General features: G+C 37.2%; 1 protein-coding gene across 1 annotated transcript in view; it reads right to left on the bottom strand.

Annotated features, from left to right (window-relative positions):
* LOC145683883 (ATPase inhibitor mai-2, mitochondrial-like) overlaps positions 1-12,790 on the bottom strand; it is a 40,063-nt gene extending 27,273 nt beyond the window's left edge. Inside the window, exon 1 of the mRNA XM_081755521.1 lies at positions 12,633-12,790. Coding sequence (XP_081611647.1) covers positions 12,633-12,766 — 134 coding nt within the window. The 5' untranslated portion in view covers positions 12,767-12,790. The remainder of the gene's footprint in view (positions 1-12,632) is intronic.
* Between the last annotated feature and the right edge of the window lie 3,821 nt (positions 12,791-16,611).

Raw genomic sequence — 16,611 nt, 5'->3', positions numbered from 1 at the left:
TCTAATTTTATCCAGTTTTCGTTCTAACCTAGCAAAATTCTCTCTATTTTTATTTATATATTTGTCAACATTCTCTTTAAACTCAGCATGACTCTCTTTCATTGCTTTCTTTAATTCTTCAAAAAGTGAATTCATCCTTGTAATCATATCTACTTCCTGGTGTGCCATCTTGGACAAGAATAAACTTAAAACGTATGATAAGAATAAAATATGCTATCACAAAACAATATGATTAAAATCACCTGAAAGAGAAGTTTTTTTTTCAGATTCCTGGTACTAAGCTGAAAGAGAAATGATATATTAAAATATTGATCTTATGAGTATTCAAGCACCAACGGTCTCGATTCGGGTCCCTGTTCGGGCGCCATTCATTTGTAATCGCCCTGGAGTTCAGGTCAATGTTCGTGGTTCTACCAATAAGTATTCTCCTGAAACTGGAACTTACCTGGACAGGACGATGAAGGACCTCTCCAAGAAGAGTTACAAACTGTTCCCAAATCGCTCGTCGGTCTCAATAATGAGATGAGCATTAGACGCCGAGAGGTTCGGGTGTCTCGTCTCGAAAACCTCACGGACGATCAGACGGTCATCCAGACAATAACGCACACAAACATCGCTCATACAAACAACGAAAACACACTGGATTAAATAACACTATACTTATTTATTAGAACACTATCATATATAAAAAAAAATAACGAAGAGGAATGAACACAACACTGAACACTGTATATGTATAATAATTTTCGTCGGTGAAATCACACTTTGCCCTTTTCAGGCAATATAGCCCTTTATATATATATATATATATATATATATATATATATATGATTATAATTCAGATATCACTACAAATGCTTCTCTCACACCATTGACACACTTGGGGGATTAGCACTGGGGAAAAGTTGTCTGGATCGTCCCACGATGAATCCAGTTGTTACGCTGAACCATCCTAAAACGTAGAGGTGAGTCTTCAGCAAATTAAACAAGAAATTCTCCAAAGTAGAATGCTGATGTTGGAGGGCGCGTGTATAACATTTTAAACGCACAAGGCCTGCGGACCTGGGACTTAACTAGTTGGGGCTAGCCGTAAGAAAACGTCCTTCACCGGCTAATAGCTTGTGCCCCTTAACAAAAAGTCATACTTGAAGCTCGACGCGAGATGCGTGGTTACGGCTTCTAGACCTGGAGTCAAACTCCCTGAGCATCAAAACTCAAGGTACGGGTTGCAATGATCAACTAAAAGTGTTGGCAGTTCATTTCAAAAATCACTCAGTTAACTCACCTGTATGCACATACAAACAGAATAGAAAACAATTTGTTAATTTTAGTCAACTGCCTATAATGCACTAGACACGGCGATAACTTTGGCGTGAGAAAGTACAGATAACGAGTACGAAACAACGCAGTTGGTGCCACTTTGATTGCTGAAACATCTGGTCAGCCCGTATTTCTCTAATCTATTATAATGTTTCCATAAGCGATTAAAGAAAACACTTAATACAGTTCCCAATAACTATAGAATATATACTGTGCATATAATAAGTCAGGGAGAAACACTGAAATGGTTCGTCACTAACTGAAATGTTCTCACTAAAAGCAATGTTTTAAATATATATATGAGAAAACGATGAAAGACTTCTTTGTCCAATTGTGTGGGAAAGAAGCAATTCCCACCAAAGAAAGAACTTATATGCGTTGCAGAATAAAGTACAAATCGAAAATAATAATCACAGTCTTTACGAAATATACAGTGTGTCCACAAAAAATCCTTCTATAACCTGGTGGCGGTTATAGCATGTTCCTACGAGGTGGTGAAAATTGTCCCTTCTGTCTGCTCTCGAACGTCTTCTTCTGAATTGGCCAGCACTTCGATCATATTTCGTATCACAAGAAGATGATGAATGTTCTATGGGAAGCATTTAAGGACGAAGAAGAATCGTATGCTCAAATGGTGTTTGTTCCTCCAAAACATAATGCATATATTCAATAATAGATTAGACTCTTGGAAAGCGAGAACATATCAAGTGCAGAATTACATGAGATCATGACACTACTAAGGAAGAAACTCATTGAAAGAAAGAAAGATCAGTACTTTGGGAAGTCAGTTAGGGATAGGATGAAGACTGTGGAAGAGTGCAAGAAAGCAAAGTTTGTAAATGAAGCTAACATTTTCTTGGAGAAGTGCATCTCATACTTGGAGAAATGGTACGATTTTGATAAATCCAGTTTCAAGCTCATGGGAATTCTATCTTTGAAACAGCCAATTAAGTGGGATGACTTGGTAAGTCTCTGTGAAAATTTGAAGTTTGAGATCGATATGGACAAACTATACGAGACTTTTGTTTAGTGAGGAAGGTGTGGAATTTTTCAAGAAAGTTACACCTCAAGGATGTGGGAGTGAGTTACTTAAATTAGTGTCATTCGTCCTCTCAGTGTCTGTTTCGAATGCAACTTGCGAGAGACAGTTCAGTGTAATGAACCAATCATTTTGCAAAGAAAGGCGTAACATGGGCGAAGGACAATTGAAAGCTGAACTTCTAATATGTCAAAATTATACTATGAAGTGCAATGATTTCTATAAATATGCACTTAAGAATCAGAAGCTTTTGAATGCTGCTAGGAGTGACGTAAAGTACAAGTTCAAGAAGAATAATTAGACAGAGGATACTCTGTCCAGAAAAATATTGTTTCATCCTCCAACGACACATGCTTTCTGTTGACTTATTCTAGTTCCCTACTCTTTGAAATTCACGTTTTTTATCCTTTGTGTTTGGTATAAATAAATGTAATTAATGTTAATTCAAAGAGTTTAGTTCCAAATATGGTTTCAAGAGATGGAGCAGCATTTGACCACTCATTAGAGATACAGGCTACTATTTTTCAGCGCTTGATTCAGGAGGTTTACTAAAATTTCATTTGTTTGCTCCAGAAGTCTCTAAATACAGTAATGGTGTATCTTCCAAACGCGTTGTAGATGTTATAATCTCGAAGCGTGTATAGATTTAATTTAGTATATTATTAGGAAATAAAGTTTCAATACTTTTTTTTTCTTTCTTTGGTTTTGTTTCATAGAAATATCCCGGAGTTCTATTCTTGCGAGTTGGCAAGCCTATTACAGTGACACCCGAACCGCTACTTGGTTTATACTCGAAAGGAGAGTTGTAGTTCGACCGAAAACTGAACACGGGACGCCTTGATTAAAAGGTGAAAAGGAGATAAAACTAATATAGATGGTTTGATATGAAGAAACGTCACCGTGAAGTTCACATGAATTAAAGCATTTTTCGTTTGTTTTTTTTTTTTTTTATTTATTTGTTTGTTTGTTTGTTTAAACTTTAAAAAAACAGCTGGTCTAAACCAGCCAACCCTGGGATGAAGTATAGTTCGCATAGTTTGAGAGAGCACAGGTGAAATAGGCAGGCTCTACATAATTTATCCAGTTTACCAAACATTGTTAGGGTCATCAAGTCTAGAAGGCTTAGGTGGGCAGGTCATGTAGCTAGGATGGAAGAAAGTAGAAACGCTGTCCAAGTCTTGACTGGAAGACCAATCGGAAAACGACTATTAGGAAGATCTAGGCGCAGATGGGAGGACAATATAAGATGGATCTCGCAGAAATGAGGAATACAAAGTAGGAACTGGATCCAGTGGCTAAGGATAGAAGTCAATGGAGAGCTTTTGTGAACGCGGCATTGAAGTTCCGGGTTCCATAGGCCATAGTTAGTTAGCTAGTATCTAAAATAAAACTATGGCCACTAGTCACAAAACTCGAATCATATTTTGTTGGAATGAAAAAAAAGGAAAAAACGAAAAAAGTCATAAAGTGAGTTACCCACAGAGCAAGGGAATTAGAAGTGTAGAAACATTACCGCCAGAAAAACAAACCCTTCTTGTGCTAAGAATAGGTATATTCAAAGAAGATCTGCAAACAATCTGTTAGCATCTCGATGGGTTGTATTTGAGGAAGTATAAATTGTTTCAGAGATCATCCTGCGGCTCCATGAAATTACACAGCGTTCCAGTTAAGCACTCTGCATACAACCTTTTTATAGTACAGGGATAAAAGTAGCAGACAAGGCAGTGTTCATTTAATCTGCAGACAGAAAATATGTGCATTGTATAGGAAGAAGTTAAATATGAACATTCGACAAGCTGCTCAGGTCTTATTTTAGAAATCAGAAGAAAGGGATGTTACTCGGGAGTTGAACGCTGAAAGACGTGAAGAAAAGAAGTAGTGAAAGAAGAAACTAGAGCTGTATCTGACAAAACTTTAGAACATTTGCAAAAGTTACCATTGAAGCTGCATTGTGCAAGCCCTAAATACAGGAAACGTAAAGTGCAGAAGCTGTAACACACAAGATATAAGTTTCAGAAGTTTAACTTGATAGTTCAAACGGCGACAGTGATAAATATGAGCGTTAACCTGGAACAGAAGGCTGCTGTAGCTTTAGATCACTTGGTTTCTTTAATGAAGCAGAAGTTGCCTACAGACAACGAAAACTCCAATTTCTCACACTGACCCCTCAATCGTGATCCAGAACGAAATGTTAATACGAATTCAATGTTTCAGAGAACATGGTTCAGCAGGCAAGAAAACTTACATTGGAACACAGAATATATGCAACATCCCATTCCACACCAGGGGAGAAACTACTTGGAGAAAGAGTGCAAATGATTCAAGATTTTTATCAGGATGAGTTTTCCAGGCATATGCCAGGAATTAAAGATAAGAGTCAGCAAATACAGGAATGTGTACAAACAGAAAAGGCTTCTGCTATGCAACTTACCTGAGCTTTAATGTTCCTTTAGGAAAAAATATCCTCAATTCAAAGTAAGGTTTTCGAAGTTCTGTACTCTACGCCCAAAATGGTGTTTTTAAAATGTGATTCGGCGAACTCGTGTAGTCCAATGTCTGCATAATCCATCAAAATGTTGAGTTGTTTCTTTATGCTCTAGGTTATAGTAGCTACAGAGAACTTATCATTTCTTGCGTGTAACAATAGGAATCCTGCCTATATGCTCCGGCAATGCGAATACTGTCCTTCTCCAGAAAACGGAAACCCCACCTCCTTAGGAAGTTGAACTGTAATCCAGTGATGTAATTGAATATCACTAGTGAGTTAATACCGACAGAACAGAACTACAAACCCTCACTGAAAGTGTTGATGATTTTGTAAAAACGGTACTGTTAAAGCTTGAACTCCTTGTACTCAACGTATTACCACAAAACAACAGTCAGACTATCTAAAAAAACTGAAACGGACAATCAGTATTCGAGCAGTTACTGTTTTATTGGATTTTAGTGAAAATTATTCCTTTGTTATTAAAAAGAAGCACAAGGATACTACAGCCACTGTACAGTTCATCCAGTTGTGGTATATTACAAAAGTCCAGGTGATGATGCATTACAAACAAGCGGTCACTGCTATCTACCAGATGATCTAGATTACAATATTTCAATGGTATATAAAATTCAGTCAGAAATAGCCACTTACATGAAAGAGCAATTACCTTCTGTTGAACATACATATTATTTCAGCGATGGTTGCTCTGCGCAAAACAAAATCAGCAAAAACCGTCAATTTATGCCATAATAAGGAAGGGCTCATTCCACGTCAAATCACCCAGAAAAAATCCGAAATGTCCCACCGATTCAGATTTTAATGGAACTTCGTGTACTTGTTAACACTACTATGGTATGAAGACCTGTAAAATTTTTCTTCCGAAATCCTACTAGTTTGTGAGAAATACGAGACCAAAGTTTCAGAATTTCAGGCATCCCGATCGTTCTCGAGCCCATCTAATATTTCGTAGAGCTTAATACAAAAATTCATATCTCAGTATCTAAGCAATGTATCACTTGGAAATTTCTACCCGAAGTTTATATAAGTCTGTAGAGCTAATAAATAAATAAATAAATAAACATCAAGATTGCTGTACATTAAGGTTGAAAAATGCACCCTTGCACTTCAAAACAGTTAATTTTTTGTGTAAATTTCTAATTTTACATAATGCGCATTATCGCTGTGAGGCGGACCAATTACCTTGCCGCTCTTTTTTTTTTAAATTGAACCTTAAGGTATGTTCTAAGAGACTGTAAAATAAAATTAGTGGATTTTTTTAAATGCTTCGGTTAGTAATTCTCGTTTAATCCTTCAAGGCCAACACGCCAGCTTTTCGTGTTCCTTTAGGAAAAAATTCAATTCCTCAATTCAAAGTAAGGTTTTCGAAGTTCTGTACTCTACGCCCAAAATGGTGTTTTTAAAATGTGATTCTGCGAACTCGTGTAGTCCAATGTCTGCATAATCCATCAAAATGTTAGAGCTCCCTCGTGGCTAAGCGGTTAGCGTACGCGCCTTTGGCGTGGGGGACCCGGGTTAAATTCCCGGCGGGAGCTCATGTGGTTCGGATTCCACGTTAATCAGTAGGTCCACGTCTCATATAGCCTCGCTGCTGAACGGGACGCTAAACTAAAATCACCTCACCTCACCTCCATCAAAATGTTGAGTTGTTTCTTTATGCTCTAGGTTATAGTAGCTACAGAGAACTTATTTCATTTCTTGCGTGTAACAATAGGAATCCTGCCTATATGCTCCGGCAATGCGAATACTGTCCTTCTCCAGAAAACGGAAACCCCACCTCCTTAGGAAGTTGAACTGTAATCCAGTGATGTAATTGAACATCACTAGTGAGTTAATACCGACAGAACAGAACTACAAACCCTCACTGAAAGTGTTGATGATTTTATAAAAACGGTACTGTTAAAGCTTCAACTTCTTGTACTCAACGTATTACCACAAAACAATAGTCAGACTATCTAAAAAAACTGAAACGGACAATCAGTATTGATACTTGATACGCTGAAAGACGTGATACTTGAAGATATTACATAATTACTGTAAAATTAGCGGTATTTTAATTTCGCCGGGATGAGGCCTCTTAACATAAGCCTGAATAAATGCGAAAAAAAATTTATTGTCAGTTATCTTGGTTTGTTTGTTGAAATCTAGCATTTCTTTTCAGCAGGGTTTGAAAAAACCCGGGTGTTTTTGAAAATCCAACCCACATAGGCCCATATGGGTTTTTTCGGGTTTGTTTTTTTTTTTCCTTTTTGAAATACTTCAATGTCTTTGGAGTAAAAGTGTTAAAATGTCATTTCTATTTCAAGATTGTCATTGTCACGACTTGAACAATTTTCTATTCACTGTTGTTTTGAAGAACTGTCCGCCATTTTGAAATTTTATTGGATCGCCGAGAAAATCTATACAGCAAATGTCTCTAGAATATATCTAGAATGTCTCGTGCTTTTACCCTCAAAATATCAACTTACAATTCCAAAAACTGTACAATATAGCGTGGATACCCGGTATTTTGAAATTTTATGTTGGATCATCGTCAAAATACACACAGCTAATTCAGAGTGTCTCGTGCTTCTACTCTCAAAATTTCAACTTATTAGACCGAAAATTGCTCTTTGTAGCGTCGATATCCGATATTTTAAAACGAAAAAAAAAAAAAATCAAATTTTACGTTGGTATGCCGCCAAAAACTATCAAATCTGTCTCGTGCTTGTACCCTGAAAATTTTAAACTTAAAAGATCGAAAATTGTACCCTGTAGTGTGTGTGGTACAGGCAGACAAATAAACAAATATAGATCGAGTCATCCTAGGATATATTAATTTAAAACAAAGATATAGTTTATGTTTTATAACATAAATGTTTCAAAATCTCTTACATAAAATAAATATTTTCCAGCGTAAAATACGTGGTTTTATTGTTGAAGTTCACTTCCGATACTTTATGCGTTTAATCATCGGAATTTCTCGAGCACTTATCGCAAGACATTTCTTTCCAGAAAAATTAATTTAAAGCAATTAAAGATATAAATCATATTTTATAAAGTAAATGGTTCAAAATTCTTAAATGAAACTAAATATCTTTCAGCGTAAAATAAATAGTTTTATTGCTGAAATATTCCTTCCGATGCTTTGTGTGTTCAATTACGGGAATTTCCCGAGCACTTCTTTCACGACGGGGTTTTCCCCAAAATGCAGCTTTCTTCACAGTACATTGAAACCCACTACTACGGAAGCTTGAATTTAGCGCACTTGAAACACCAAGCGTTAGGTAATCTTCGGAACCCCGAGCATTAAAATTCTTAAATTCGACAAGAATTTTTACGCTATTGCTGGTGTTGATTCAACAGAACATTTATTTCCAGAGTACCAACAAATGACTGAACTAAATTGTTGTTGTTGGAAAACCAAATTTTGAGCTCCTTCGTGGCTACGCGGTTAGCGTACGCGCCTTTGGCGTGGAAGGCCCGGTTTCGATTCCAGGCGGGAGCTCATGTAGTTCGAATTCCACGTTAATCAACAGGTACACGTCTCATATAGCCTCGCTCCTGAAAGGGACGTTAAACTCAAAATCAATTCAACTCAAAACCAAATTTTACTGAAGAATACTTGTGTTACCATCAAAGGTAAGAAATAATACTAATAGTTTTACTAACATATTTCCTGGCACCTATGGCCTTAAACTCGTAAAACGTATGAGGGATAAAGTTCCTCGGCGTCGCCGAGCACACTATTCACAGAAAGTATTCTTCTATATATAAAACTGCATATTTTACCTCAAATAGGCTATAAGCATAATCCATTCATTAATTTGTTCTATAATTACCTCAAGTTTTTTATTTATTTATTTTATTTTATTCAGTGTATTCAGAACTTCATAAAGGCATTATGTTGAATGTTGTTGTATACCTTAACGTGAAAGAATCTAATTCGTCCAAGGAAAGTCAAACATCTGATAAAAATCGCTTTCAATGGGATCACCTTAATTGTAGTAATAATATACTAACAAAGAGATCAAAATTCCAGATGTTTTTTTGCAGGCGGATCCATTCGGGCTGGGCCCACTTGGGCAAACCCTGCTTTTCAGCTGTGAGTATATGAGACGCAGACCTTAGTTTAAGGTGGAATCCAAACCAGACTTCCTTCCAGAAAATTTTGTACAGAGGTAAAATCAAAACGTCCAGGGCCCGCACTTTGACTCTATTTGCTGAAAAGAAGTGTCCTACATAAGATGACATGTAATCGTAATTTAAGTTACCTCAGCTTCAGTGAGGTATATGCATAATAATAATAACTGAATTAAACCACCTTAATACGTTTAATGCTGTCCACCAAGAACCGAACCCCGTACTCAATGCACTAAAGGCGCACACGTTATCAACTACTAAGCAGGGGCTCGAATGCTACCATTTACCCCAGTTTATTTAGAAAGGAATTAATTACATTTGATGTCTCGTTTCATCCTATTATGAAACATTTCCTTCCTCCATTTTAAATTTTCTCCGACTGAAGGGATTCGAAGTAAGGTTTTGCTCTCAAACGTGAATAAACACAATTCTGCGCTATACAAAAATGAACCCGTTATGTGCGCAGACACATAACCTAATGAATTGGCAGTTCTGCATTCGTTCCTACTTCCTTTTTCTTTTTCCTGGAATTGATTCCTTCTTGTTTCAGCTTTATTACTTTTTCACTGGCTGTTTTACTGGCCCTCCACACCACTGATATCGGAACGAAAGAGGGTATAAGCTAGACCCTACTTTAACGAATTCATTTAAGGCTCTTTAGTAGTACTTTCGCTTGCGTCAGGGTTATTTTCCAATGAGTTTTAATGTAGGCCTATGCAGAAAAGTCTTGCGTGTGTGGGCATGGTCGTGAATACACTGCCAGTGAGTACTACGTATTCAAGAATGCAGGTCAAGTGATGTGAATCAAGGAGTGAACGTAATCAAACAGTTCCAAAGAATCGATTCTGCCCGATTCTGTCCAACAGAGTACACTTGTGTTGGACTTTCTCTGCGGCACAACGAACTAATTTAGAATTCGGCTAGAGTGCAGTTTATGGCGAACAAGTGATTTTGTCAGTGAAAGTGGCATTGGAGGAACAGAAGCACAGTCACTGGAACAGGTACGGAATCGTTTTTATTCCTTCTGTTGAGAATGCTGTTTTGGTGTTTTAACGCTTGGTGGCAGTGATATTGTTTCCTGTGCTGTGGTTGGTTGTGTTGATGTCGCTGATTGTTTGTTATGTACTCCTGAGTGATCATGCTGTTTGTTTGAATTTGGAAGTTGAACATGTGTGTTACTTTGGTGAAGAAAAGAGAAGATAGTAAAGTGTGTAAACTGAAGTCAGTTTCGACGTCGGTTCGTTCTTGTAATATTGTTCAGGATTTGAACAGACCGTTTCGCGAGTTTGTTGTTCTGAATTTTTTTTTTTTTTTAACATTTTGTGATACTGAAGTGAATATTGTGTGGATTCATTAACATTGAAAAGAAATGAAATGAAATGAAATCTTTGAGTTTTACGTCCCACGGTTATGCCGGTTAGGCTAAAGGAGACGGTGATTATGAGAAATGAATGAAATGGTGGAATGAAGAAAGTGGGAGGAAACGGGAGAACCCCGAGAAAACCCACGCACACGGTGTTTGTCCACCACAAAGTTCACTTGGCGGGGGGTGGGATCGAACCCGGGACCCAAAGCACCAGAGGTGAACGCTCTACCACTGAGCCACCGCGGCCCAACATTGAAAAGAGTTTGTTCGGTAGACGCAAATTTAATGTCGGTCGAATGCGCCGTAGTCAAAGTTGGATAGTCGGTGGTATTTGCCGTGAAATTAATGAGATATTTTTGAGTGAGTGTAGTGAGAACTCTCGGAGTGCTGATTCCCTTTTAAATATTATTTCTAAGCATGTACATCCTAACTCCCGTTATTATTACTGATTATTGGAAGGAGTACGTGGGTTTGGATAAGAGACGGTGGACTCATATGACTGTGAATTATTGGCATAACTTTGCTGATACCGAGAGTGGTGCACTTACGCAGTCTATCGAGAAGGTGTGGTCGCATTTAAAAAGGAATTTAAATTCAACTTATCGTTCTGATAATTTAATGCTTCATTATGCTCATTACTTATGGAAGAGAAGGTTTGCTGCTGGTTGTGCGACTTGTGAAATGTATTTCATTTTTCTTCGTCATGCTGTATTGATTTATAATTAGTTTTTTTTTCAGTTAATTTTTCTGTATTACGTTAGATTTATAGTAGTGGTCTTATTATTTATTGTGGTTTTCGATGTTTTCTTGACTGTTTCTTGAGCGGGCCCCCCATTTAGATCTCAAAATTGATAGTCATCGTTTCACCTGAATTGATTTCTCGGAAGACTTTAGCGTCAGTTCTCAAGGATATTGCCCTTGTACGTAGCAATTGAAGAGTAAATTCTTGGTGAGTGTCGTAGATCATTTGGTTAGCAATCGTAATCTATTATTATAGTTATGATATATCTTACTTTGCTGGTGAAGTTAGATTACGATTGCTTATTGGGTGGTCTGCAAAACTTGTCCAGAATTTACTTTTCGATTGCTTCGATTCATAGGATTATTTTTGGGAACTGATCTCTGAACTGTTCCGAGGAATCGGTTCCAATGAATGTTCGGCATAAAGTGCACTCTTACCTAGAATTCAAACCACTGTAATGGGCATATATTCCGAAGTTGGGCGTCCGCTTTCGTCAAGTTTTTTCTGTTATCTCCTTTCCACACTTTCTGCAATTTGTTATTAGGTTCATTAATCCGTGCTCTTCACAAACTTTTAAAAGATTTTGCTCGTTATCAATGTATTCCTTCACAAATGTTAAAACTGCTAGTTCATTGCCCTTGTACATTCGCCATGTTGGTAACATAAATGCTCGTTTCTTTCCCACAATGCAACTGTTCGGTTACCTTGCGCCAAGTAGTTCCCTCCGCTCACCATACAGTCCCATGTTTATAACCGCTTATATATAACAAATAAACAGATTTTTCGAGACTCTTATATATTATCAAGCACACAAACGATCAAACTATCCATATATTTCCTGTAAATTTTAAAAAATTCGCTGGAAACGGACGCCCAACTTTGGAATTTAACCCCTGTAATGCAAACAAATTTCAATGCTCTCCAATCCAGAATCCAAATCTAGATCATTCATATTACAAGCGTTCGCGTTAGCCGCTACACTAGTGTGAAAAGTATTATGCAGCTGTGGGTCTACAACCAGGCCCGTATTACCAAGGGGCACGCCCCTTTCCCCAAAATTTTCACGGTAGGCGTGCAAATGAACTATATGGTTGGACCCCTTCCTCATCCATTTTGAGCTGTCTATGGGCTTGTATACAACCACTTACATATAAATTACTGCGAAGTTAAATATTGTGCACCATAGTATATTGTAGCTCGAATTGATTTCAGAAATCTTACTGGTAAAATTCCCATTTTCTGGTTGGAATACTCTGAATCTGCATTTTATTGTCGAGTCCCGTTAAAAGTCAAAGCTCACAACACAAAATATGAGATATCGACATAAAATGGGCAAATTCAAAACTTGACAAATTTTTCTGTACATTTTACAATTTGTGGATCCATATAGTAAAACTACACCAGAACTAGAACCATGTATACTTAATCTTTTATCAAGCAACTGATTCTATGAATAGATCCCAACACATTGATTATCTAGTATGCATACTTTGTGTCCTACCAATTCTAAATAAGTTATTACACAAATTTATACTACCTCATCCTTACTGCTGCCTGACAACACCGCAATGATACTCTACATACGCTCATGATTAAAATAAATGTCTGGCTTGCAACACACTTTCCACCTTCCACTTGTAGACCAATCCAAGGTTGATCACAGAATAACATTTATGTTAAAAGAAGAAAAGCTTTCAGTGTTGCTAACAATCAAAATATAAATATATGTATTACACAAGAGAGACCTCATATCGTTATCGTAGCGACGGAGACAAACAAGGAAGAATCGGAGACTGACAAGAAATTTAAAAATGAACCAAGTACGTGTTCGAATAGGGGTGAAATAGCAGAGAAAGATGAATTGGAAGGGGAGATCGAGAAGGATGCTGTCTCTCGCCAACATTATTTCGTGCAGTTTTACTACATGGATTCTTGGGAGTCAAAAGTGTTAAAAGTTTCTGGATAGATTGTATAAACAAAAGAAGAACGTAATTAAGATTAGAACGATGGTTTAAAAAATAAAAAGAGTATCTAGGTGATTATTTATATGTGTAATGGAATTGATGTCACAAATTGAGCCATAAGTGGCTGAAGTTGTTTATATGTGGAATAAGAGCCATAGGTGCCTGTAGTTGTTTATGTGTTTGATTGGAGCCATAAGTGGCTTAAGATAATTATATTTAGGTAGATGAGCCTAGAAGGACGATTTATGTTTTAGGTTTAATGTAATGCCAAGGTGGCTTACGTTATTAGAATACTTGTGGAATACAGGAAGTTGATCGGCTTGTGGTTGAAGTATAAACCAAATAAAGGTTGGCTATGGAAAGAGTAGTATCGGCATTCATTGATTAACTCTAGTTGATTTGAAGTAATACTTTGCTCCTTTTAGATACAAAAAGTAATATTACTATTCTAACAAATGGCGCAGTCTCATGGAAAGGAATCTACGCATAATGCTATACTACAGGAGATGGAAAGACTAGATCAAAAGGAACTTCATCTATGGATTTTGAAGGAATTTAGGAAGCGTGAACTTGTAATTTGGCAATTAAAAGAAGAAATCAAAGAATTGAAAGTTAAACAAAATCTGGTTAGCTATTCATCGAGTGGACTGTGTACACCAGGAAGGATTTTTGGGCGATCTGTATATTCGTCGTCATGTCACTCTACGAGTGAGAAGAAGGAAAATCAAATTAGATGTAATAGATGTCTCGGATTACATGTAAGAGAAAAGTGTCCAGCTTACGGGAAGCGTTGCTTCCGCTGTACTGGTTTACACCACTTTGCACCAGCATGTATCTTAAAATTTGGAGAGGCCGAGAGGAAGAATTTGAAGGTAGAAAACTTGGTAGGAAGTACCGACAATACAAAAGGAGTTTTAGAATCGAAGAATGTGGATGAGTCTAATCATGTTTTTACCATAGACACAATGGTTTACCAATCAGCTGAAGACAGTAAAAAGCACAGTCAGACCACAGAAAAGTTTTTGATAGACTCTGAGGAAGACGAAGTTCTTAATGTTCAGATGCAGAATTTGAATGACAGATCTAGAAGACCTAGAGGATATCGAGAAAGGAATGGAAGACAGAAAGCTCAGATTACCAGGCAGTATAAAGAAAGTGAGAAGAAAGAGGAGCAGATCTTGAACCAAAAGCAGGAAGTGTTACAGTGTATGTTTATGGAGTTCATGTCTAGGGATCAGAATATGCAAGCGATGAGTGACAAGACTTTGGAAATGGAACAACGGATGAGAAGATTGGAGAGAAAAAGAAGAAGAAAGAAAATTAATGAGCGATAGTAATCCAAAATCTTGGTAGTCTATTTGGTGATCATCTTTGGTTATAATTAAATAAGACTTGACTTTTTTTTCGGTAATGCACGGAAAGATGTTAGGTTAGGCTTTTTCAGCAGTTTTTTCACTTGGTGCAGTTCATTTTTATGTGTATCCGGGAGGATGTTGGGAATCACTTGGTGCAGTTCATTTTTAGGTGATACCCGGGAGGATGTTGGGAGTCAAAAGTGTTAAAAGTTTCTGGATAGATTGTATAAACAAAAGAAGAACGTAATTAAGATTAGAACGATGGTTTAAAACATAAAAAGAGTATCTAGGTGATTGTTTATATGTGTAATGGAATTGATGTTACAAATTGAGCCATAAGTGGCTGAAGTTGTTTATATGTGGAATAAGAGCCATAGGTGGCTGTAGTTGTTCATCTGTTTGATTGGAGCCATAAGTGGCTTAAGATAATTATATTTAGGTAGATGAGCCTAGAGGGACGATTTATGTTTTAGGTTTAATGTAATGCCAAGGTGGCTTACGTTATTAGAATACTTGTGGAATACAGGAAATTTATCGGCTTGTGGTTGAAGTTGTAGTGCCCTTAGTAATTGTGTTATTTTATAATGGTAATATTTTTAAGTAGTATTGTTAATTCTCTTTTGTAAGATCTGGCAACATTGATACTTCCGCTTCTGTGGAGGGAAGACGAGCGGGGGACTTCCGCGGTACTACGGAGAAAGAGATTGTGTACCGCATGACTTCTCGATATCTGTAAAAATGAAGCCTAAAATTATAGTTAATCTAGGTCTCTCGTAGCCATCCTCCTTTTATTAGTAATCAACAGTTTTGACAGAGCAACATTGAGTGTAAGTGAAGCTTTACGCTTACTTTTTTCATCATAATTTTGGTGTGCAATTTCCAAGAGGAATTTATAAAGAAGAGCAAGTGGTCTCCCACGTGTTTAGTTACAGCTACAAGTTTTTGTCTGTTAGTGTGTGCCTCTCCATTAATTATATTTCAAGTTTCTGTGTTCGTCCTAGTGACATTCTCCATTTAATACGATAATGGCAATTTTCGTGAAGTTTTTTTTTAGCTGTGATAATGTATGAAATCATAATGAAGCAATAAAAACTTCTGTGGGAACCCGCCCCATGCACGCTCTGTCCGGTATCATATCAGTGAAGGAAGCAATGTATTCAACCTCTAGCACAGAATCATCAAGAGTCCAGATCTTTAGAAGTATTGTAACGAATCAGCAATGTACCTTCCCAGGAAGTAACTTGGTTTTCACGTACAAACGACTTAAATGCTGATTCTCATTCATATATTTGTTACAGCACTACTTCCTTGAACTTAAACATGTACTTCAACAAAATGTGGCTTCTTTACATTCTAGTGTACTTGTTACTGTACCAAGTATTGGATTCTATAGCTACTTATGGCATTTTAGTAGCAAGTAGCATGTTTATTCCAAACTAATATCCTTTCATATGTGTTGTTGTGAACCAGTGCAGTTTCTTAAGTGAGCAGTATTAGTCTATTAACAAGCAGCTTGTAGAGTGGTGCAGGATTTATGCCAAACACATATTCAGTTGGAATAATTTAGAGGCATGTTAGTGGCCCTTAGCCCAGGTGAATGAGCAGCATGAAGAATCCACCCGTTATTTTCGCCGCCGCTCGCTCAGTGTTTAGTAGAGCGACAATGCAGCTCTGGGACACGTTATTTTATACCACAATACATTTCTCTGGAGTTTTTCATACTTTTTTTCCATTATTAAGGAGTCACCTTGGAGCCCCCTTTGGTTTAGCTCCGCCCAGCCTTGGCTCAGAATCAACTGGTAGTGAGATGAGATGCTGTTGTGTTAGTGTTTCTTATATGAAGATGGGCAGTTTAAAGGTGTTATCCTGATAAAGGTTGCCTTCGTAGCAACCACATTCGTCATTTTTGATGAGTATGTTGTTTTTAGTTATGTTCAATTATGTTTGAGCATGTTTGTGCGTATTAAAGCTCATCTTTGATATAGCCTGTTAATTTATCAGGCCCAGTTAAGCTCTTCGAAAGCTTACTTTTTCTAAGCCCTCTTTAGTGTTTATAATGTTCAGTGCTCTCTGAGTTGAGTGAAAGTGGCATATTAGCCAGTGTTTTCTCATGATAATAGTGAACCCTCCAGCTATCTCTCCAAGCTCATTTCAATGGTGTTCTTTGAAGAACTGTGTTTACAAGTGTGGTGCACTA

The sequence above is a fragment of the Thermobia domestica genome, chromosome 4 (genome assembly GCF_964235325.1).
Source record: "Thermobia domestica chromosome 4, izTheDome1.hap1.1, whole genome shotgun sequence".
NCBI classification, from domain to species: domain Eukaryota; kingdom Metazoa; phylum Arthropoda; class Insecta; order Zygentoma; family Lepismatidae; genus Thermobia; species Thermobia domestica.
Note: the sequence above shows the minus strand (reverse complement) of the source record. Positions and strands in the feature narration are given on the sequence as shown.